The 22453-nt window shown below is 51.4% G+C and overlaps 10 protein-coding genes across 10 annotated transcripts; 6 read left to right on the top strand and 4 right to left on the bottom strand.

Annotated features, from left to right (window-relative positions):
* Positions 1-224: 224 nt before the first annotated feature.
* Positions 225-1163, bottom strand: A1O5_01716 (methylisocitrate lyase; the record flags this gene model as incomplete). Its single annotated transcript, XM_007742332.1, has 1 exon — positions 225-1163. One exon carries the CDS (start codon positions 1161-1163, stop codon positions 225-227), a length of 939 nt encoding a protein of 312 aa, XP_007740522.1.
* Positions 1164-1735: 572 nt separating this feature from the next.
* On the bottom strand, positions 1736-4653 carry A1O5_01715 (uncharacterized protein; the record flags this gene model as incomplete). The annotated part of the gene is made up of 5 exons (XM_007742331.1): positions 1736-2739; positions 2799-3339; positions 3391-3750; positions 3838-4020; positions 4096-4653. The coding sequence occupies 5 exons, from the start codon at positions 4651-4653 to the stop codon at positions 1736-1738; spliced, it is 2646 nt and encodes an 881-aa protein (XP_007740521.1).
* Positions 4654-5541: 888 nt separating this feature from the next.
* A1O5_01714 (uncharacterized protein) lies at positions 5542-6526 on the top strand (the record flags this gene model as incomplete). The annotated part of the gene is made up of 2 exons (XM_007742330.1): positions 5542-5668; positions 5718-6526. The coding sequence occupies 2 exons, from the start codon at positions 5542-5544 to the stop codon at positions 6524-6526; spliced, it is 936 nt and encodes a 311-aa protein (XP_007740520.1).
* A 376-nt stretch (positions 6527-6902) lies between these two features.
* A1O5_01713 (uncharacterized protein) lies at positions 6903-8217 on the top strand (the record flags this gene model as incomplete). The annotated part of the gene is made up of 3 exons (XM_007742329.1): positions 6903-6974; positions 7027-8101; positions 8171-8217. 3 exons carry the CDS (start codon positions 6903-6905, stop codon positions 8215-8217), a joined length of 1194 nt encoding a protein of 397 aa, XP_007740519.1.
* Positions 8218-9503: 1286 nt separating this feature from the next.
* On the bottom strand, positions 9504-11465 carry A1O5_01712 (uncharacterized protein; the record flags this gene model as incomplete). Its single annotated transcript, XM_007742328.1, has 5 exons — positions 9504-10255; positions 10322-10387; positions 10441-10911; positions 10966-11064; positions 11117-11465. The coding sequence occupies 5 exons, from the start codon at positions 11463-11465 to the stop codon at positions 9504-9506; spliced, it is 1737 nt and encodes a 578-aa protein (XP_007740518.1).
* A 1503-nt stretch (positions 11466-12968) lies between these two features.
* On the top strand, positions 12969-14848 carry A1O5_01711 (carboxypeptidase D; the record flags this gene model as incomplete). Its single annotated transcript, XM_007742327.1, has 2 exons — positions 12969-13105; positions 13153-14848. 2 exons carry the CDS (start codon positions 12969-12971, stop codon positions 14846-14848), a joined length of 1833 nt encoding a protein of 610 aa, XP_007740517.1.
* Positions 14849-15409: 561 nt separating this feature from the next.
* On the top strand, positions 15410-16555 carry A1O5_01710 (uncharacterized protein; the record flags this gene model as incomplete). The annotated part of the gene is made up of 1 exon (XM_007742326.1): positions 15410-16555. The coding sequence occupies one exon, from the start codon at positions 15410-15412 to the stop codon at positions 16553-16555; it is 1146 nt and encodes a 381-aa protein (XP_007740516.1).
* A 45-nt stretch (positions 16556-16600) lies between these two features.
* On the bottom strand, positions 16601-16864 carry A1O5_01709 (uncharacterized protein; the record flags this gene model as incomplete). The annotated part of the gene is made up of 1 exon (XM_007742325.1): positions 16601-16864. The coding sequence occupies one exon, from the start codon at positions 16862-16864 to the stop codon at positions 16601-16603; it is 264 nt and encodes an 87-aa protein (XP_007740515.1).
* Positions 16865-19210: 2346 nt separating this feature from the next.
* On the top strand, positions 19211-20074 carry A1O5_01708 (uncharacterized protein; the record flags this gene model as incomplete). Its single annotated transcript, XM_007742324.1, has 3 exons — positions 19211-19414; positions 19468-19682; positions 19741-20074. The coding sequence occupies 3 exons, from the start codon at positions 19211-19213 to the stop codon at positions 20072-20074; spliced, it is 753 nt and encodes a 250-aa protein (XP_007740514.1).
* Positions 20075-20110: 36 nt separating this feature from the next.
* Positions 20111-21078, top strand: A1O5_01707 (uncharacterized protein; the record flags this gene model as incomplete). Its single annotated transcript, XM_007742323.1, has 4 exons — positions 20111-20313; positions 20358-20825; positions 20878-20890; positions 20938-21078. 4 exons carry the CDS (start codon positions 20111-20113, stop codon positions 21076-21078), a joined length of 825 nt encoding a protein of 274 aa, XP_007740513.1.
* Positions 21079-22453: the final 1375 nt, after the last annotated feature.

The following is a 22453-nucleotide window of genomic DNA, read 5'->3' as shown; positions in this document are numbered from 1 at the left end:
CGAGCATCACTACCTGATGCTCAAGAAATGAACATCCCAATATATGAATTGCCGGGAAGCGAGCGTGTAGAGACTCTATTTATTGCTAGCAACGTTCCTGCTGTCTGAGATTTAATTCCAGAGGGAAAAGAGTATATATTGCATAATCGTCGATTCAACGCAAACCCGGCTCAAAAGTCGTCACTCCAAGTGCGTGCGTGTTCCAGGAATGCTCTGATTCATTCTCAGACGCCGTTCTTATAAGCCGAGCCTCCAGAAGCCAGATCAAAGGCTATCAATTCGTTCAGACCGCATGTCTCGAACAACTTTTTCGGACCGCCGACCATGACCTTGCCTAGCTTCACCGTGCCCGTCCCCTTTAACTCGTTGGCCGCGGCGCTGATTGCCTCATAAGCAGGGCCTAGTGCAAGGGCCGGATAGATGATTATTCGGTAGCCCACCTCTTGAGCCTCGTCGACACTGATATTAGGTGTGATACTGCCGGTGACCATGTTCAACAGGACCGGCGCCGGTGCCAAGTCTTGACACACAGCACGCATTTGTTCAATCTTTGTCGGGGCCTCAAGAAACGCGACATCTGCTCCGGCGGCAAGGGCCTTTTTCAATCGACTAACAGCGGCATCGTACCCAAGCCCCTGTAATGCGTCGGTGCGCGCGATGATCACAATGTCTCCGTTAGGAATCGCCGCCCGGGCCAGGACAGCAGCTCTGATCCGTGAAATGTAAACCTCTTCGTCGACCAGCTCTTTGGAGCCGAGGTGGCCGCATCGTTTCGTTTGAACTTGGTCCTCCAAATGTAACCCGGCGACACCAGCTTTGATATATTCCTGCACGGTCCGTCGCACCGACAACGGTCCACCGTACCCAGTGTCTGCGTCGGCAATGAGAGGGACTACCGGATCGAGGCCGGCGATCATGGCTGCGTTGGTAGCCATCTCGTTCATGGTGGCAAGCCCCAAGTCGGCCATTCCCAGTCGCGATATGGACGTGCCGGCGCCAGTCATGTACATCGCATCCACGCCCGCTTCGATCATGATTCGGGCGCTGAATCCGTCATACACTCCCGGACAGACGACTATCTTTCCTCCCGCCATCAACTCGCGGAGCCGCGCTGCCCCTGTTGAGGGAGGCTGTGGACGATCATGTCCATTTGTTTGTGCCATTCTGTGGCCGGTCAGCAGTCAAAGTGGGAAAGAAAGTGGAGCCCAGCCTGGGAAAATGAACGACCACCGCTCAACGACAATGGAACCTTGGTTTTTCGAAAGCTCTCAATTTTATAGAACTTGCTTGCTTGAGGTATGCCCGTACGCTTTGGGTTTGACGAAATGGATCTTCCTTGGCCCCAAGGCTCTTAATACAAGTGGTTGGTAGATGGAGAGCAACCAATCGGCGTACGGTGCAGCAGGTCGCCGACACCACCGCACCGCGCGAATCATCTTCACGTCCCTAACGGAGTGTTGAGTTTTGGAAGTCCTGAAACATGGCGGACCTGCCGCCGCATGAGACAGTTCTATGGCCGTGGCGGCGGCGAATTTTAGGGGCCAGTTGAAAGGATGAGAGGGTGTATTGGCTGTTGACACAAGAATTTTCGCGGCCATGTGTAAATGACAGTAGAGCTGAAATACAAAACGGCGAGTAGACTCAAGTGGTTTTATGTATCTGCTTACCATCCGGGCATGTAGGAAAGACGCTATAGCCGGGTATGAAAGTTCTAGTTAGACGATTCACAATTCTCTCACCACTGCAGCTTTGCCTGTTCTCTATCCTCTTCCAGTGTCCCAAAGTCCGAAGCAGTCAGCGGATTCTTAATGTCATGGTTTGGCGTCTGCGATGTCAAGGCTTCCCAGAGACCTTTTCCCCATCGGCCAAATGCTTTCGCAGCGCCACCACACTCCATCAGTCGCCGTTGCATCGGGCTCAATCCAAAGTGGAAGGTCTCGTAGGTCCCATTGTCATCCACTTCCAGTTGCAGGAGCGAACGATCAAGATAGATTTTCATCTCTCTGCCATCCGCAATGACCTCCCAGAATCGTGGATCTTTCATTTCAAATCCGAGAAGACCTAGGTTAGACTGGTTACGGCCGTAGATGAAAGCAAAGCTCTTCGCAATCACACATTGAACTCCGGCACCCTGTAGAGCTCCGACTGCATCCTCACGACTGCTTCCGCAGCCAAAGGCTTCGCCGGCGACAACGATATTGTGACCGAGCTCTCTGACCTGCCGACGGAACTCCGGATGTGTATGGTATAGGCAATATGTCCCAAGCTGTTCTCGTGTGATGTTCGGCTTCGATATTGCCTCATTCGGGGCCAGCGCATCCGTGTCGATGAAGTCTCCTAGTCGTGCCACCTTTCCTCTGATTATTGAGGATGCAATCTCAAGCTTTCGAGCTTTTGGCGTGATCGACTCTGTTGTTGCTGTATCTACGTTGACTTGAAGGTCGCTATGCATGGGATATGAATTGCTCTTGGCCATTAGCGTGAGCTTGGCTTCGCGACTCTCTCGAATGGCGAAATTTGGAAGCATCTGTTGGCAATCCGAGGTCCTGTGCACACTTGATCTCGATCCAGGCTCGACGAAGTCCGGACCAACGGGTGAATCTCGTTTGCTTTCTCGGTCCAAGATTGCATCCACACGACTCATGTCAATGAGATTCAGCAGTGATGCCGGGTTTGTAACCTTCATGTCAAAGCTACTTGCCGCGACTGTGACTGCTGAAGCCAGATTGCCGAAGGCACCTAACTAAATCTGTGAGTTCAATCTCGCATAAAAGTGAAGAACAGGTCATGGATATTACCTGGACCCATTCTATTTTCGAAATTGCGATTCTGACTTGTTAGCCATATTTCGCCTTTCCCAGCCTGATCGGCAGACATCCCAACGCAGTAGCTGCATCCTGGAACTCCGACTTCCCACCCTGCATTTTCAAATATGTCGATAAGTCCATGTTTTCGCAAGTTATGCAGGATAGGCATTGAGCCAGGCACAACCTTGCGTTTTCCGGAACTTCTAGGCTTTGCTCCAAGTTTCATCGCCTTCTCAAGAACCAGTGCTGCGAGCACCAGATCTTCCTCGGTGGTGGTACAGGCGCCGATGAAACATCCTTGCAATTCCAAACCCTCCACTTCAGTCACTGGGACAACATCATCCGGCTTTGGATATCGTGCCACAAACGGTTCAACTTGGGCAAGATCCAATATATGGGTTTCTGCATAGGTAGCATCATCATCAGGCCGAAAATATAATGCATTGGATCGATGCTTAGTCTGTACGCGGCGGTTGATAAATGTCTGGGTTATCGCATCCGGGACGAAGATTCCAGTAACGCCCCCAAATTCCTGTTGAGCTTGATAAGCAGATGTTAACCCTAAGAGGGACTGCCAGCATACTGTGGTCATGTTTGCGATTGCAAAACGAGCATCGCAGGACAAATACTGCACTCCGGGGCCTGTGTACTCAACGACACGGTCTGACGCAACAGTGTTCCGCTTAAGCTCCTTCAAGACGTATAAGATCACATCCTTACCCGATATACCAGGTTTGGGCTGATTGATGAAACGTATTTCCACCGTCTCTGGTATCTTAAACCAGGTTTCCCCAGTAATTAGTGGTAAGATAACGTCCGCCACCCCGAGGCCGATCGCAAGGCAGCTGACTGACCCAGCGGAGCAGGTATGTGAGTCTGATCCAATGACAAACATGCCCGGCTGGGCTCGCTCACGGCAAAACTCTGTATGCATTATCGTGTACTGAAGAGATTGGAGAATATCTGTTGTTAGACAAAACTGCATCGGTGTTTGTAGGTGAGGAGGATAAGACGTGGAAAGGCAACTCACATTCATCCTCTGGCTGTCGGTCATTTTGAACTCCTTCCTCGCACGCTCGTTAGATTTGACAAATGATCTGATCTTCGGGGTATCGATGACTCTGGGATCGACTAGGTGGTCTCCTGCGAGCCAGAAGCGGTCATTTCTATAAATTCCCGGCTGACCTAGTTGATCATACCATCTTTCCATACCCTGGCGAAGACAAGTTCAATTAGTGGCGACCATCTCACACACCTCAACGAAACCTCGAGGGCTTGCGTCACTCACCTTCCACGACAATTCAGACGCTAAGATCCAATCGACATCCACTCTAATTACATCGCCAGGTTTGACTTCACCCCTCTGGTCGATGTCGTGGGCGGCAAAGATTTTTTCGGCCAGTGTCATACCCCGACGTTCCTGTGGCCGCCACGACAATGGATGCAACTGTGACCTGGCTCTTTCTGCGGAATTCACCGCTTCCAGATGAGCAGAGATCAAGAATAGTAGCTCAGATGTGTCCTGTACAGAGAGATTTTCACAATCTGGTCGCAGGCCTAATCCACCAAAATCAGTAGATAATATTGCCAATTCACGTACATCCCGAAAGGCTGCGGCATCCGCTGGATGACCTGCGCCCACAAGAACATCGGCTAGGTATTGGATCTCGTCAAGGAGGGGTTTCGCTTCTCGTTCGGTGGGCTGAACGCCTTGGCCATTGACACGGTCAGGCGAGAGGATCTTGATTTTTCGTGTATCCTTTAAGATATGCAACAGGTTGTCTAGTTGTAAAGAGACCGGCTCTGGCACGGTGATGCAGGCAGCGGTATGAGTGAAACTTGGCATGCTTGTAGAATTTGGACTGTGGATACGTGACACCTTCTGGAAAGACCTCACTCCACAACAGACAGAAGATCTTGTGGTTGTTTAATATGAAGTGAGTCGTATGATTCGGTTATAGGCAGCATAACCGGGTGCTTTTGAAGCGTAGACGGCACGATGCATCCCTCGAGACCCTTTTTAGGCGGCCGAGATGCTCCAGCCATCCTGTTCCCAAGATTTGCCGACAGTCTCGTTCGAACGATCTTTACTATTGTCCGTTGTTAGGGCCGGGGGTCTTCTCACTCAGCGTCTAGCGCCGATTGGTTCCAGCTTTCAGAGGGCTTATGTTTCCAGCACAAGAATGTACAAACAGGCATGCAGTTCAGAGTAGCTCTCGGTAAGCCATCTCCCAAGTCTTTCCAGGATAAAGTGCAACTAGACTCACTCTGACGACGTTGACGAGACGAGCCTTCAAAATTCGATGGCTGCCGTCCTCGATCGAGGACGCGCCTAGATCCCGACCGCTAAGTGGTGCCGCGCGGCTTCGAGAGCTGCTTTCCAGGGATAAGATTTTAGCCTGCCGCCATATGTATGATGGCCTTACTGCTGAAGTCGCTCCGTAAGTCGACTTTGATGCATTATCCATTGCTGGAGCTGGCATCTGGCATCTGGCATCTTCATGTCTCGCTTAGGAATAGTAGATCATTGTCTGGCTCGTCGCGATCGACGATAAAATATACGCAGCCTGACGAGCCGTCTGCGGACGTGTTGCTTATCTCCCGTGCTGCAGGATTGGCACTTTTTTTCTTGGCGAGGAGAAATGAATGCCACCGCCGATGTTGTTCTCAAATGCAGCACATGTCCTGGTCCTCCTAGGACGTCCACTCATTTTTCCGCTGAAATTGCCATGTCATGAGTGACAGACGAAGAATCAATGGGCCTGCAGGCACCACCATCCCTCCGGCATTTGCGCCTTCCGCGCAGGCTGCGAACCCACCTCGACGACGACTGAGGAAACCAAACGAACTGCGCAAGATGTGTACGACGTTCCTCTTTGCCCACTAGGAGTCTATACTGATCAAGGATAGTTCTACAGACCGGACTCGTACCGTCGGCCAGCGGATCAGCCTATCTCGAACTCGAAACTCCTCCGTACGCGAGACCTGCCTTTGCACCTACCTCCTCCACCATAAAACTGTCATGCTCTGTGCATGGGCCGAAACCATTACCGAGAACCGCATCATTCTCGCCGAATTTGCAGTTGACCGCATCGGTGAAATTTGCCCCCTTTGCGACCCGTGTCCGACAAGGCTACGTTCCAACCCAGACCGAAAAAGACCTCGGATTACACTTGGAAAATGCATTGAAAGGTGTCCTCCTGGCAGACAGATGGCCGAAAAGTGCTGTTGATATCGCAGTAACAGTGCTCGAGGGAGAAGATGACCAAGAGGAAGGAGATCGCTTTGCTGGGCTCGGACTTTTCAACCTGCTCGCAGCAGCAATTAACGTGGCTATGGCGGCGCTGGCGGATGCAAAGATTGACTGTTTGGATCTATTGGCCGCAGGCGTTGGCGCTGTCGTCCCTGGACCTGACTCGAAATCTCTGCGAATACTGGACCCGGCGGCTGTCGAGCACGATGAGATACATTCGAGTTGCGTAGTCGGCTATTTGTCCTCGAGGGATGAGATAGTCGAGATATGGTCCAACGGTTCTATATCAGCCCAAGACGCCACTCCATCAACTGGATTCGACGGACTGGTTGATGCTGCCGTTGCTGCCGCCCGAGGAGCTAGGACGGTTCTCAACGAGGCCTTACTGGAGTCTTTGACCAGAAGTCAGATTGCACTCAAAAACACCAGACAGGGAGAAATAAATGACGTTGAGATGAATACATGAATGGTCGGAAATTCCAATAAAGGATACGAGGCGTCTTGAGATGATGCTCACTCTTCACCTGAGTCGAGACCACGGGCTTCTGGTAAATCAAACCCATTCCGACTTGGATTTACCTCCAGCTCACTTGGGCCTCAATGGCTCTATGCTCCTAGGAATTGGAAGATCAGATTTGACATGCGAATGACTTGGATCGACTATTGTCCTCTATTGTCCTCTATTCACCTGACTATCAACTCCTGGATCCGTGTTATAAACCATCGCCCTGGCCCCCTCATTCTCAATTTCACGGTACAATTAGCACAACACTCTTCCCTTCCACCCCCAGCGCTTCAATCTTCCTTTCCTGGATAAATTAACCCAACGCCAGTGCACCAATATGGCTCCTCCTTTCCAGGCTGACGATACCGTCCTCTTTCTGTACCATTGTCTGCAAAATTCTAATGGAAAGGTATGTACAGTGACGGCAGCTCTCTCCCTGTGTCTCGACTAATGTCCGATAGATCGACTGGAACGCTGTGGCAGTGGCAACGGGTTCGACAAGAGGTGCTGTGGAAATGCGCTGGAGACGACTCAAGAAGAAGATCGATGGCGACACAACCCCGTCGCAACCAGCTACACCAAAATCAATTCAACCTTCCCCGGCACCGAACGCTAGTCAGGGAAAGAAGAAGAACGGCGGAATTCGCAAGCGCAAGATGGATGCTGTCGATGACGAGGACGATGTGCATGATGCAGGACCACCTCAAGTCGACGGTCATGTTGATGTCAAGACACCCTCTTCTCGACGACGGACTCGGGGAAAGAAGTTGAAATATGACATCAGATTTTGCTTGTCAAAAGATGAAGATTCTACAACGATCACGTCTGCGGAAAGCGATGAGGATTATGTGGCCGATGCCGAGGCGATCAAGTCCGAAGATGATGAGTTGTATATGCTCGACTCTGGAGACGACTTGAAGCCGAAGGCAAAGCGAAACCGAAAGTCACGGCCATTGCCTCCCAAAGCCCATCTTGCTCCAACCACTACTGTGGCCGGACGATTGTACATTGGGAATCTTCCTTATGCGACACAAGCCAAGACGGCCGGCCAAAAAGCGCCACCACCCAATAACGCCGACGAACTTGGACAAAAGTCTCTTCCTGTGGCCGAAGTGAAGACCACGTGCAGCATGCATCCTTCGGACAGGCCACTTCCCAGTATCGAGCACTCTCCCCCAAATACTCCATTGAGCGGAGACTTCACATTCAACGAGCAAGGAGGAGCCGATGCAGGCAGTGGCGTCTCCGTCGAGAGCCTGAAGTCCGAGGCGTTCCTCACACCCTCTTCTGAAGACCCGGCCCAGGTCTCGAATGGAACCGTCGACCGCATGCTCTGTAAGCAGGATCCGTCATGCTCTGTTGTCTCAGCCACGCCCACCTTGTCTGCCATTACCATATCCACGACTGTAGACTCTGCTGGCAGGCTCCTTCAACAGGGTTTAACTGACCATGTCGAGATCCGGCCCGAAGACAGCATCTCCAACATAGGTGTTCGCGCAGAACAGGAGCCTATCAACTCATCAGCTCTGCGCCCAGGTAAGGCTTTGATCATTTCTTTCTTCTTCACCTTTTCACTCATTCATATAGCTCACTCCTTCTCCACAGGCTTCATGGGAAATACATTGCGATTCTTGGCAGGCCTCTTGGCTTAGACCTAGAGGTGTGGTGCGAGCAAAGAGGCAATGACATACGCGGTATATAAGGAAAGGAAACAGCATTGCTCGCTTTGGATTCTAAGCAGAAGGCTTTGAGAGCGGAGTGGAATTAGCACAGCAGACGGGGGATTTACGACGCTTGAAAGGTCGGGCGGTGGTCTTCAAAAGAGACGTGACTGCTTTTATCACGACGGAGCCGGAGCTGGGCCTGGAGCTGAAGCTGGAGCGGGCACTGCATCATTCAAGTCAATACTTGAGAAATATGAGCTCAAGATATCAGAAGAAAGAGAGACAGAGAAAAGAGCTTGAATATTTGACGGTTATCTGATAGCTCTTCAATTGGACTATGACGATGATTCCTTGGCTCCCTTTTATGTTTTTCTCTTTCTCTCGTTTGCACTCCCTCACTGCCCTTTTCATTATATTGTGGTTAGCCATATGAGTGGGCGGGGAGAGGAGTGCGTTGTCATCTTCTCATCCCATAACCCATATCGCCCATTTCAGTCATGTCATGTCGGTGATGTGCTGCGCTGCCATGTTGCGCTGGCCCTTGCATGGCCCCTTTCCGACCGGTCGATCGATTGATTAGTGGAATTACTCACGCGTGCGTTCCTTGCACGTCTGGGTGGGTAGGTGTCGATGTCCATGCCTCATGCCGCATGCCGTTGTCCATTCATCCCTCCATTATTGCTCTGACAAATCCAACCAGCGAACCGGCGAACAAATTGGCAATGTCGACCATGTCAATTCAGCTTGCCGGTGCGCAGGCCCATACAAGTCCACAGGAAGTTGGGGCGTCATATCTCTAAGGGGCGGTGGATATGCATGTTTTGAGAACGGCTTTGCGCTGCTGTTGTTGGGGTTTTTTTGTGGCATTTCCTTTTGCTCCTTTCCTTTTTCCTCCTTTTCTGCTTTCTTTCTTTCTTTCCTTCTCTCTTTCTCCCGCTTCGAGATTTTCCCGCTCAAAATCTCGTGCTTAATGGGATGGAGGGTGATATTGGATTTGAGGGTCCCCCTGTTCGGTCGAGTTTTCTCCTTCTGAGGAGGCTGCCTGATTGTTTCGTGAGGTGAAGAAATCAGGAGGCCCATGCAGTACATGCATAGAGACATACACCATTCCATATACAAGTCCGTCCCGATCGGTTGGCTGTGTGGATGGGTAGCTGACTGAGTGGCTGAGTGACTGAAGCGTCATGCCGTCGAACTTCCTTGGCGGAGGTACTGAGATTTTTTATTTCCCCTTCTCATTCTCTGGCTCCTAACACTCTGCGCCGCCCGGTAATCTAGTCATCGCCGTGCACGCCAATCCACTCGCTGCATGGGCATAGCACATCGGCGTAGATTGTGCACAACTTGCTGCACCAGCAGAAATCCCAGCAGACGCAGATGCGCGCCGCGACGTACTCTTCCAGACTCATGAAACCCTGGTAGTATCGGTACTGGCCCACCGAGACGCCCTCGAGTCGCGCGGCTGCGCACTCACGGTGGACTTCGCGCCGGAGAGTCTCTTCGATGTCGGTGCGCATGGCACTGACGGCGGCGGCGTGCGCGGCACAGCCTTCTGCATGGGTGAGCGCGAGAGCACGCACGGGGAGAGCGTCCAGGTCGGCTTTAGTATAGTTCTTCGACGGGTATGTCGGGTCCGCAACGAAGTTTGTGTGCGTGAATTCGTTGTTTGGGTGGAGCGGGTCGCCCATTGTGAATGGGGTCGGGGCTCCGAGGGTCGAGCTACGCGTGGCACGTACGCGGAGGTAGTCAGCCTCGTAGGATTCGAATTGGCCCGGGTATCCAGTCAATCCAGCGGTGAGGCGCTTGCGCTTGAGAGCTAGAGCGGCATGGGAACTGTCATCATCGACATCAGTGAGCTCGGTGGCGGAGCTGCTGCTGCTCGTTCGGCCGTTGAGGGGAAGAGCGGATGAAGAATCGTCAGAGATGGAGCCACACACTGAGACCGCGCGGCTGCTGTTGACATCTTCGTCAACAAGCTTCGCTGCGACGCGGATCTTCTTCGTGAAGAGGAGATGGATGTTGTGGTCTGGAAATGTGTCAGTGATCGGGGTGTTATAGGATGAGAAAATGTGAAGGTGAGTAAGAGACTCACCATCGGGGTTTGGATCACTTGCGGTAGATTTCGTCACGAACGAGTCACGAGCGTTTCTCTTCTTGGCTAGAGATAATGTGAGTGTTCAGATGGATGAGCATTGCAAATCGAACACTCACCTTTCTTCCGAATTGTCAATGGGCGAGGAGCTTGAACTGGTTGGACAGCCAGAGCGTTGATGGTACGCCCGGTAGTATGGTATGAATCTGGAAAAGAAGGATCTTGGAGGCGGGCTTGCTCCTTAGTCTTCTGTGACCTGGGCTTGAGGATGGGCTTGTCGCTGTCGTTGTAGTGGGCTGGCGTCTCGGTGAATTGGATTGAGAAGTTCTCGGATCCTGGGATCTCGTAGTCGGTGAGAGTCTCTTTGTCAAGTTGCCAAAGCTGAGGCCAGTCTTCCAGACCTTCCCGTCGATCGTCAAACCCGTCTTCGTCGACCACGGGAACATGGTTGGGGCTTGGTCCTTCTCTAGCCTCGACGCCGCCGAAAAAGGATTCGGTGGCCTTTTCCCTCTCCAGCTCTTCATTGATGTCAATATTAAGATAGCCCTCGAGGCTTGTGCCAAGAGATGCGAAATGATTGTCAACGATGTCTGGTTTGTTGGTTAGCTACGGGCAGGAAAAGAATTTCCGGCGAAACGCCGTACCCTTGGTTGTAACGTCCACGCCTGCATGTGCAAAGGCGAACTGGGTGATGTCAGGGGTGTCAAGGATGTAACCTCCGTCCGGGCCATTGGAAGTGGTAGCTATAGAAATCTTGGTCAGAAAGGTTAATGAAATGGTTGAGAGAGAGACTACCCTGTGCATTGCTGTTCGCTTCGAATGATGATTTCATTGATTCCTTAGACTTCATGGCCTTGAGACCCGCATCCGCGAAGAGGTACTCGAAATATGGAGGTTGCGGAAGAGCAGGGAGTGGTTTATTTAGATATGCTTCCTTGCTTCTTGCTTCGGATTTCAGGTCCATCGAAGTGAGGGAATAACGACCACTCACGTCAGTGCCGCTGGCCCTGAAGCCGAGCTTCTTGTACCAAGACCTGCTGCGGCGCTCAGGAGTGGCGGGTTGGCTCACCGAAGTCTCCATGCTTTCCACAGGTCTCTTCTCAGGATCAGGCAAGCCCATGTAAGGCGCACTGAAGCCGGGCATCTTGCACCGACGAATTGATGAACCTATCTCAGTTGATAGAGGTTGAGCTGATGTCGAGCCTTGATTTCACAGCTGGCTTTTTCAGATGACAGCAAGTAAGGATACAGGAACACAGGCAACAACGCAATGGAAGTTGCCAGGAAATCTGGGTTGTAGAGAAGGTGAGAGCAAAGACAGCAGTGACATTGTAAACATTTCGAGTTCCATCAGTGAAAGTATTCACCCTCACCGGTCCCGATCTGGAATCATATCCTCCCAGCCGCATGATATTTCTTCACGGTGACTGCCCCATTGAGCGAATGGGTGGGCAGCAATTAAAAATTTCTGCCTTTCTTACCAGTGAATGAATCAGGGTGTGGTGGAAAAGAACAATACGATCCTCGATTAAGCTTGGGATGCCCGACAGAAAATATCGACTATCTCTGCCATCTTCACTTTGTGCCAGTTTCGCAGCAGCTGGTCGCTCAAGGAGCCCTCATCTGTGCCGTCCCAAGGTGATGGTATGGCATGGTCGTCATGGTCAGCCACGGACTTACCTTGTCGACCAACTGGACAAGTCGTCCGCGTCCGCAGCTGGCCTGGATCATCGGTGTTCGCTATCGCCTGCTGGTTTTGGTCATAATGCCGCCACAGCCTCGAATATCTGGTAGGAACCTCGAGTCTCTGGGGATATTCATGTCAACATGTCCTGTCTTCTTCTGCCCTTTTCTGAAGCGACGGTGAGGAATACGGAAGAGGTCCAGACTAAGTTGTGGAGCTAAGGAGGCACGGATGGACTGGGTTCCGATATGAGCAGGTATGGAAGTTTCTGCTTTCAGCATACTGTGGGATGGAATTTCTGGCAGACTCTGTTTCAGGCTTGGAAATGAACAGTGGTTAAGGGGATGTTGGATCTGAGGCGCGTGCAGATGCGGCTGCGAGGCGGCGAGTTGGTGCCGCGCGGAAAAGGCGCCTCAGACACTGACCAGGCCAAGCAACGCTGATCCGACTCGCCGACTGCGACTGGAGGCTTCGTCAACACCTTGGCTCAGCCAGGGGCTTCAGGGCCTTTGAGTTCAGATTTGCTGGGGTCCTGTTTTCAGTTTCTCAATAAAACTCTGTCAATTACATTCGAGATAATATCTCTCTTTTTCTCTATCGTCCCGAGTTGTTTAGAACTAACGTTATCTAATCCGTGATTCCCACCAAGCGAACTCCCCGGGTCCGACGGCATTTGGGACATCTTCCTTGAGCAAGTCTGACTTGATCTAGACTGCGCCCTCCTTCGGCCGATTCCCGATATCGCGTCTTTGGCAATTTGCTTGAAGTTGTCCTGAAGACAGATCATCCTCTACCAGATCATTCTCCCTGCGAAAGTGTCGAAGAAGCCGCGGGCACAGAGATCGAATAATTGACGGAGCTCTGCCTTTCCGCGCCCTCTCTCCTTTCTCGCGCCTCCCTCGCCCACCTCTCCCGGAGATGTCAGCTGAGCGGTAGCACCTTTCTCGCAGTTCCTCCTACAGTATGGCCAGGCTTTGGGCACCATGCGCCCTGCTCGCCATTATCTCTTCGACATGGGCGGCGGAGAAAACCGCAGCTGATTACTTTGTTCATTCGCTGCCTGGACAGCCAGATGGTCCTCTCCTGAAGATGCACGCCGGGTATGCAGCACCATCACTTCGAGAAAAAGAGATATTGACGTAAGCAGACATGTTGAAGTCAATCCCGAACACAACGGACACATGTTTTTCTGGCACTACCAGAACCGACACATCGCCGATCGACCGCGAACCGTCATCTGGCTCAATGGTGGACCGGGATGCAGCTCGATGGACGGGGCGTTGATGGAATTGGGCCCTTACCGGGTAAGAGAGGGAGGAAAACTGGTTTACAATGAAGGCTCCTGGGATGAGTTCGCAAACGTCTTGTTCGTGGACAACCCCGTCGGCACTGGCTTCAGCTACGTGAATACGGACAGCTACCTCCATGAACTACAGGAGATGGCAGATCAATTCCTCGCATTTATGGAAAAATGGTTTAAGCTGTTTCCCCAGTATGAAAACGACGACCTCTATCTCGCAGGCGAATCATATGCCGGACAATACATCCCTTATATCACCAGGGCTCTTTTGGATCGCAACGCCAAAGCGCAAGGTCAAGGGAAAGGGATATGGAACATCAAAGGCCTTCTGATTGGCAATGGTTGGATTTCACCCGCGGAGCAATACCAATCTTACCTCACCTTTGCCTATCAGGCCAATCTCATCCAAGGCGGGACTCCTGATGCGGCCCGAGTCGAGGCGGTGCAGTCATCGTGCATTACGGAACTTGCCAAGCCCGGCGGGACGGAAAGGGTGGACGTCAGTGCATGTGAGGCTGTTTTATCCACGATTCTGGATGTGTCCAAGGTAAATGGCATGTGTTACAACATGTACGACGTCACCCTTAAAGACAAGTGGCCGTCTTGCGGGATGGCCTGGCCTCCGGATTTGGAGACGGTGACACCGTACTTGCGACAGGACGATGTGCTTGCAGCATTGCATGTGAACCCCGACAAGCGGACTGGGTGGGTTGAATGTTCAGGCGCCGTTTCTGCTTCGTTCCGAGCTAGTCACTCGAAACCAAGTGTTCAACTGCTCCCAGGCATTCTCGAGGAAGGTGTTCCCGTGCTATTGTTCAGTGGCGCCAACGACCTGATCTGCAACCATGTTGGAACGGAGGATTTCGTCAACAAGATGGAATGGCTGGGGGGCAAGGGCTTTGAGCTCTCTCCTGGGGTCATAGCACCGAAGCGCGATTGGGAATTCGAAGGTGAACCGGCCGGTGTCTATCAAGAAGCGCGGAATCTCACCTATGTCAAATTCTATAATTCAAGTCATATGGTGCCGTTCGACTACCCTCGACGAACCCGGGATATGCTTGATCGGTTCATGGGTGTGGACACGACGGGTATTGGTGGCGAGCCGACCGACAGCCTTATTGATGGTGAAAAGGTGGGCACTGAAACGGACATTGGAGCACCAGCCAACAGCACCGTCCCGGCGGAAGATGAGAGCCAGAAGCTCAAAGACGCCGAACTCAAGGCCTACTATCGCAGTGGTGAGGCGGCTTTGGTGATCGTGCTTATTGCAGCAGGGCTGTTTGGCTGGTGGGTATGGCGAGGAAGGAGGAAAGCTCGAAGTCAGGGGTATATGAGTGTACCTCTCGCGAACGGCTCGATGCGCAAGGGTCGCGGAGATGTGGAAGCAGGGGATTTCGACGAGAGTGAGCTGGACGACCTGGAATCGAGGCGGCGACATGGGAATATGGAAGCGCAGCACTATGATCTCGCGAGCGATAGTGAGGATGAAGATACAGCGGTTCCAAGCGGTGGTGGCAAGAGAGAGCAAGAAGGCCCCAAATAAGACCACCCCAAAAGGACATAAAATTAGTGGTATTCTTTTTTAATGATAGACGCATGGAGATGCTTGGTTCTTGAGCAGTGGTCTTCCTTCCTGTCTCTTTCACCAACTTTGCCTTTTAGCCCACAGCCCACGCAGCCTTGCCCCGTGATGACATGGCCTTGGCGGCTAGACGACATGTGGACAGGGTCGCGAGATCGCCACTGTGGCAAACCACCTGAGACGCTAGGCGTTTCACCAACTGCGCCACCTACATTTACCTCAACATCGTAGGATGGCGACGGAACAGGAGATTTCAGGAATGTTCTTCAGGTTACAGGCCAAAGCGTATATGAACAGAGAGAGTCTCTCTGCATAGCCAGAGGTCCAGAACGCAATCAAGCAGATGAATCCACTCTCATCCTGTGTACAACAGTTATGAGCCCGGTGCGGTTCTAGATCGCGCCGGCAATTCTGTTCACGTTGCAAACCTATCATTCTGTCTCGCTCTCGACCTCGCTATCGCTCCATTCCTTGGTGTTGCAACCCACCTGTCTCGTTCCGCAACTCCTTGCAACCACTATCATGAACTCCGAGACCTCGCGAATCAAGTCCACTTCTGTCACACTCACCGGCGGAGAGACCTGGGATGATTGGCTCTGGGTGATCAGGGATATGGCTGAGCGCCTGAAGCACTGGGAATATATGGACCCCTCGCTGGCCACTAGGCCAGAGCCTCCTGAGGAGACAGAAGATCTTTCCACAGAAGACTGGAAACTGTATAAGATGAAGACCTCGGCTAGTGATCGTTACCATCGTAACGAGGCAAAAATGCTCGATGCTATCATCGAATCTATCGACAAGGTCTTCCTCATTTACCTCCGAGGGCCAACCATCAACAACAACTGGGACAGAACGAAAGCTCTCAAGGAGCAAGTATGTCCATCAAAGTCGACCAGAGAGCAATACTGCCGTGATAAGTATCAAGGCCTTCTCAAGGCTCGCAAGCGAACCAATATCGATAAATGGATCAGCCAATGGCAGGCTGTCTGTCAGCAGGCCCAGGAACTCAAACTGCCTGAGGTTCACGGCGATAGGGCCCAATATGACTTCATCGCCGCCGTCAGTAATGTCGACGAGGACTGGGCTAGAGGCAAACGTCAGATGATGCTAGATGCTCCAGACAATAGTCCTCCAACAATCACCTACCTAGTTGACAACTTCTGCAAGGCCAGACAGAAAACACAGAGCCAGCGTAACTCGCAACCTGGAAGGGCCCCTCACGGAGCCTTTGCTACCTTCCAAGGTAAGCACCACAGGCCGCAGAATGACAAGCCAACACAGCCTTGTGTATGCGGCGAAAACCACTGGTTTAGAGAATGCGCCTACCTGAACAAGGCTATACGCCCAAAAGGCTGGCAGCCTAACAAGGACGTCCAGGGCAGAATAGCAGAGACGTTGAGGGCAAAGCCTAGGCTCAAGAGGCATCTCGAACGCGTTAATAATACCGCCAGACGGTCTCAATTCCGCAGAAAGGAAGCCGCCAACGGCTGTAAGGAACCCTCCTCTTCTGCAGAGACATATCTCGATGGCGACGACTCTGACGTTTCAGATCACATAGGAGTGCTTCACGCCGACACGGTGCCAGATGAAAATTTGCATGAATCCGTGAAGCCGTTACCTGTCGCGTCAGCACCTTTTCCTGTGCGGAGAGGAGCGCCTTATCGTTGACCACGAACTCCCGATGCGCTACCCTGGCTTCGGAGGGCTTCCAGATCATTGAGGTCCCACACAGTATTCGTGGCTTCGCCCCTGCCGCCGTTCGGAAAATGGAATGACGCCTTTAGATCCTAGAAGCCGCGGGATCATGCTTTGTATCTGGACATGCACGACATCGGCGGGGTTGATGAAGGATCGAAACAGCTGAATGAAAGGATAAAAGCGGTTGTGGAAGGCATCCAGCAGGGTTGGGGCATCAGGGCGGGACATTGCCAGCAGGTTGAGGAGGATATTGGCCTCGATGGGGTTAGAGGTGGCCATTTCTCAAGTAAGACATGCTTACCAGCACGGATAACACGGATCGACCACTCGATATGCAGATTGCTGGGCAGTGGGACAAAGACGGCATCGATGTTCGGGTCATCGAGAACCCCTTCAGTACACACATGATGAGTGCTCACTAGTCTGTGAAGCTCGCAGTCAAGGGTGAAGCCCATCACTGAGATGAGTCTCTGACATCGGGGATACCGTGCTTTTTCGCGGATCCCCCATCCCCGCCACCATCTCTCGTCGCGATGCTTCCACAATGACCACAGGATGCGAATTGGCAGGGGTGACTAACGATCAAGGGGCAGTTCAGTTTCATCTGTGCCCTGAATAAACGTTGAAGACGGGAGAGTTACGCAGTTTTCGCAGCTCCAATTATGCCGAACCTAAGAGCGTCGCTCGTTTTCTCAACCGTTGGGAGGCTGAAAGCCGTGAATCCACGGTACAGTAGCGATGGCATATTATCGTAAGTCGTTCTCAGCTCGCAAATGAATGCAATCTCAAGGCCAAGGGAGGAGACGGTCACTGGACATTTGCAATCTGGTCTAGGTGGTTCATCGTTTGCAGGTGTGCCAGCCTCGTCCTCCCTGAAGCGCTTCCAACGATCTTCGCTTTGTCGGTCAGGATTTGGATTGGTAGTCAAATATGCAAAAGACACTTGAGAGCCGGCGAGGTCTTATCTAGAGACCTCTGCGAATATTTTACTTCCCGACCCACCATCGGCCCATTCGCTCAGCGGAATAGAGCAATCAGTCGTCCGTCTTGATGATCCAAGTCAAGTCCAGAGCCTTCTGTCGGGATTGGTACTAGCGCGTAACGCACTAGTGTTAGTTGCAATCCGTAGTAGCAAATCAGACCACTCACCCCGGGGATATGTCTCTATGTCTCCTTCCGAGCCAAGAGCGACCTTTTTCTTGGCACTTAAATACCAACAACGGCGAACGGAGAAGCAAACACGAATTTCCTTACGTCAAACGGCTGAAGTTGGGGGCACCGAGTACGACCATCTTATTTCTCTCGAGAGTAATTCATTGTTAATGGCTGAAAAGCCACCGGTCAGACTTGCTGAGGCCAGGGCTGGAGATGCAAGGCGCGTTTCGCAAATCTTCTGCTAGCCGAGTGCGGCAATCGAATAGAGCTGGAGGAAGAGACTATAAGAGAAAATTAGAATTCTAAGAATATATGGGAGATATTGTAGGAGCGTGTTACAGATCAGTTCCACGCGTGGTGGTTCAACGAGTCAAGTAGGTTTACTTGATGGTGTGTTCGGATAGAATGCTAACTTCAGGGAGGTGATACATTACTTGTGGCTGTCCTCCGTACTTCATGTAGAACAGTATGACACAGAAGGCACCAGTTACATTGTTAACGAAGTTTGACTACGCGGCTTCCTGAGAGGGCGCCTGGAACCATAAGAGTCAACCCAACTAAGGGGTTCCAGTGCATTAGTTGACGCGGATGTTGACTCTATAAGCACTCCGTCTGATCCCAAGGCAGCCAGATCCAACCCTCGCGGACCGAATACCGCACGACGTTTAAGTGAACAATCACTCTCACCTTCTTGCGGTCATCTGATTAAGTCCTCTGGATCGAATTCCGTAGGCTGTGAAGTTCTCGCTCTTTCCTTCAATTCAGCCATAGGTATTCTGGGATGCTCTTCGTGGTATGAAATCAAAGCAATAAAATTCGTTGGCGTGGATGATGGTACCACCGAGGAAGAGTGTGGCTCGGCAAAATGCTGGTGCTTGAGCAGAATCTGAAGGCCGACTTTGGATCTAATAGGCCCGGGCTGTGCTTGACGCTCCAAAGTTTTCAATTTGTGTCTTCAGTGGAAAGAATAGTGCGAATCTTTGGCCACGCTCCTCAAAGCCTGACCGCACCAAGATACAGACGATCACGGCCGCTCCAATCGGTGGTGCTCTTGCGGGTATTTACTGACTCCGTAACAATCACATCCAACTAATTTCTACCTTGTACGGGAATTGTTAATTTCAGCTCGGCGCTCGAAACATGCCGGCCCGGAGCATGCCTAGACGCCGGCACCCCCGATGAATCTAGAACTCCGATTGGCTCTTTCGGCCTTTTCATTGGGCCATGTATACTCATTACAATAGCTAGGGGCTCTTTTCCTATCATATCCTGAGTTATGTTCCAGATCTACGGAGTAGGGCTCGGTTAAATCGGTGTCTAGGCGGTCCTTGGTTCTATTGCGGGTTTCCCCAGAGACGGTGGGTTTGTAAGAGGTAAATGTATCTAATCCGGGGTAGCCCCCGCAACGAAGTCGATACCAACCTTAGAGTATTTTGCCTGAGTAGCCAGATAAGCGTCAAGCTCTTTGAGATGGCTGAAATAGGTGAAAAACCTCCTTCCACAGTTGAAGTTTGGGATGAGCTTCCCAATTTGCATCACAGTCGGCAACCTGCCCATGTTGAAGAGACAACCCGAGACGACCATCCCAGGAATGGTGCCATCCTCTTAGACGTTGGCGCCAAATGCGATGCAGAGGGATTCCAGCGAACGATTAGGCTGGCAAAAGATGGACATGTAATCAACGTTCGCGACACTCTGGTATCAGCCGCTAACGATACATTTTGCAGACAGTTTTGGTTCCGCAGCCGTCCGACGACGCACAAGATCCCCTCAACTGGCCCAATTCGAAGAAACAGTGCATGCTCATCACTCTTGCTGTTGCAGCCTTCATGGCAGATTTCCAAGCCACATCGGGTGTTCCATGTTTGATACCCCAGGCAGCAGAGTGGCACATCACCCCGAATCAGGTGAACTACTCGGGAAACTTGAATATCATCATGGCGTAAGTATCACCTACAAGAAAGACATCTGGGAGACTTCGCTGAAAACTGTCATGTCAGTGGTATCGGTGGCATCCTGGGCATTCCCGCCCTCTATTTTTGGGGCCGCGCACCGGTTGCCTTTTGGTCGATTCTGATAAGCACATTTTTGCAGATAGGATGTGCCCGTGCACAATCCTTTGACACCTTCTATGCCCTTCGAGCACTCGTTGGCCTGACATGTCAACCCGCACTTACAGCCGGTCTAGCCTTCATTCAGGACATGTTTTTCTTCCACGAACACGCCCGCAAAATTGGCGTTTGGGCGGCTATATTCCTCTTTGCACCCTACTTCGGCCCACTCTTCGGAAATTTTATTGTTGCTCAGACGGGGAGCTGGAGGATCGTCCAGTAGCTGCCATTTGCTGTTGGTGGGGCAAATCTCCTTATGATGGCCGCTTTTCTGGACGAGACCTGGTATCGGCGCGATATTCAGATGTCTGAGCAGCCAGACCGGGGAACTCGGCTGAGCAGAATACTGGGCGTTTGGCAGATCAGGGTCCATCATCACTATTTCGATAGTGTTAGGAGATCTTGCATGCGTATTGTCACGGTGGCTGTCAAACCGATTATGGTCCTCGTTTTTATTTACTAGTAAGCTCCTCACTGCATGAATGACCTGTGGCTGACAAATCCAGTATGGCAGTGTTCATGTGGCTGGTTGGTATTAACCAGACCTCAAGTATTCTCTTCGCTACTGCCCGCGCTGAAGGTGGATATGGATTTGGCCAAAACGCCGTGGGATTTTTATTCTTCGCACCTATCACCGGCATCATTGCAGGAGAAATTTTCGGGCACTTTTTCAACGATTGCATCTTCCGACGCAGTCTCCACCGTCACAAGGGGCTTTTTGTGCCTGAATATCGTCTCCCAACGATTTACGTCGGCCTTATTCTCATGGTCCCCGGTTTAGTCATCATAGGGGAAGCTCTTCGGAATCATTGGCTTTGGGTGGCCATCGTCTTTGGTTGGGGGATGATGGCCTTTGGTACAATGTTATGTTCGGTCGCAATTACCGCTTACACTCTGGATAACTACCCTTCGGCGTCAGGCGAAGTCTCGTCTCTCATCAATTTCGCACGCCTTTTGGGCGGGTTCTCTGTCGGGTAAGTCTTTCTAACTTCTTTACTCGCCACACATCGCTGACGGTCCATACAGATACTTTCAATTGGTAAGTTTATCTCTTGGCGACGAGTATGATTCTGACTTTCTTCTCAGGATTGGGGCCAAAAATCGGGATGGGACGTTTCTTTCGGTTGCCAGGCCGCCGTTGTCGCTACCGCCACCCTCGTGATCATTCCCACTCTTCATATATTCGGTGCAAAGCTACGGCGTTGTGGAGGAGAGCTGCCGTACTGAGAAGATTCCCTAGCGAGAGCATGCTAAGGTGTGAGATTCTGCCAGGGGCTGACAAGGCCAAAGAGAGCAGAAAATAGCAGGAGATGGCTTGATACTATCGACTTTGTATTGGGGTCAACGCCGGAGATTAGTTTCGGAAGCGGTGTGGTTTGGAAGAGTGTTGGATCAATCGATGGCCAATAAGTTGATTGGTGGATTCAGAAGAAAAGAGAAGTTCTATTAGTGATAAATAGGAATGGCTAAAATACCCACGTTGGTGCAAGGTACCGCATTGCCAAGAGATCTGTTATATTGCCTGATTAGGCTAGTTCAACAAAAAGTGGGAGTGGATAGCCCCAATGAAGGTCTTTAACCTTGTGAAATGAAGCGTAAAAGTGTATTGGACTATTCTAGATCTATGTGGTCGGGGAGGCTGCTTTAATAGCCATAATTACTAGCGTCTTGGCGTATTTCACACCCTCAAAGCCCTGTGATCCAAACACGAAAGGTTCTCCACTTGTACAGAGCTCTACACGTAAACTACAGAGATCACCAATGCCTACATTTAGCAATTGGCATGAAACATATGGGGGCCATCTGTCACGAAAATTATGAATGCTACCAGTTCGTGGAAGCTCCAGGCGGCGTTTCACGCCAACAAAGAATATCAGTTCCGCAAAAAGGAGCGTCTAGTCGACCCAGGTTTCTGCAGCGATGCATTGCCAGAGGGCTCAAGTTCTAGGCGGTTGCTTAAGCACTATTGCAACTCTCACTACCTTGGACAATTTTTGTATCGTTTTTATAATAATCTTCTATGGCTGGGACTTTGGGAAGAGACGTTTAACTCTTATTTTGCACTTGAGCTTTTTATGAAATCGGTGTGAAAGTGTGAGAAGCGAAGAAGGTTATCACATTGATATTTTGGACGGCACAGATCTTCTTGTCCTCTGTCTGATGTTTCCACCAAGACGTCTGGGAGCCATTGTCGAAGCGATTCATCGGTCTGCAAGATGAAGTAACGGTGATCATCCACCCCCGCCAGATGGAGGATCGATGGTCTCGAATAAGGCCAAGGCGATTGACATGTCCTCCTATAGTCGTTGAGACAGGCCGAACTTTCCCAGCATGAGGCATATCTATGCCGTGCACAAAGTCATTGATGGCTTCAGATGGTCCATTTCGTCTGTGACTCAGCCGATATTCTTCGCCTTGCAGGGTTTCACCCGGCGGTGGTGTCAACAGCTTATCTTCTGCTCTGTCTTCCTTCAGCTAATAACCGGTATTCGACGGTTACCAGACGCTCAGTAGCCGCTTGTTGAGTCGTGAACAACGAACGTGTCATTAACCGGTCCTGGGAGTCATGATCATCCTCACCGATCGACGAGAGGCTTTGATT

The sequence above is a fragment of the Cladophialophora psammophila genome (assembly GCF_000585535.1).
Source record: "Cladophialophora psammophila CBS 110553 chromosome Unknown aczJe-supercont1.2, whole genome shotgun sequence".
NCBI lineage: Eukaryota > Fungi > Ascomycota > Eurotiomycetes > Chaetothyriales > Herpotrichiellaceae > Cladophialophora > Cladophialophora psammophila.
Note: the sequence above shows the minus strand (reverse complement) of the source record. Positions and strands in the feature narration are given on the sequence as shown.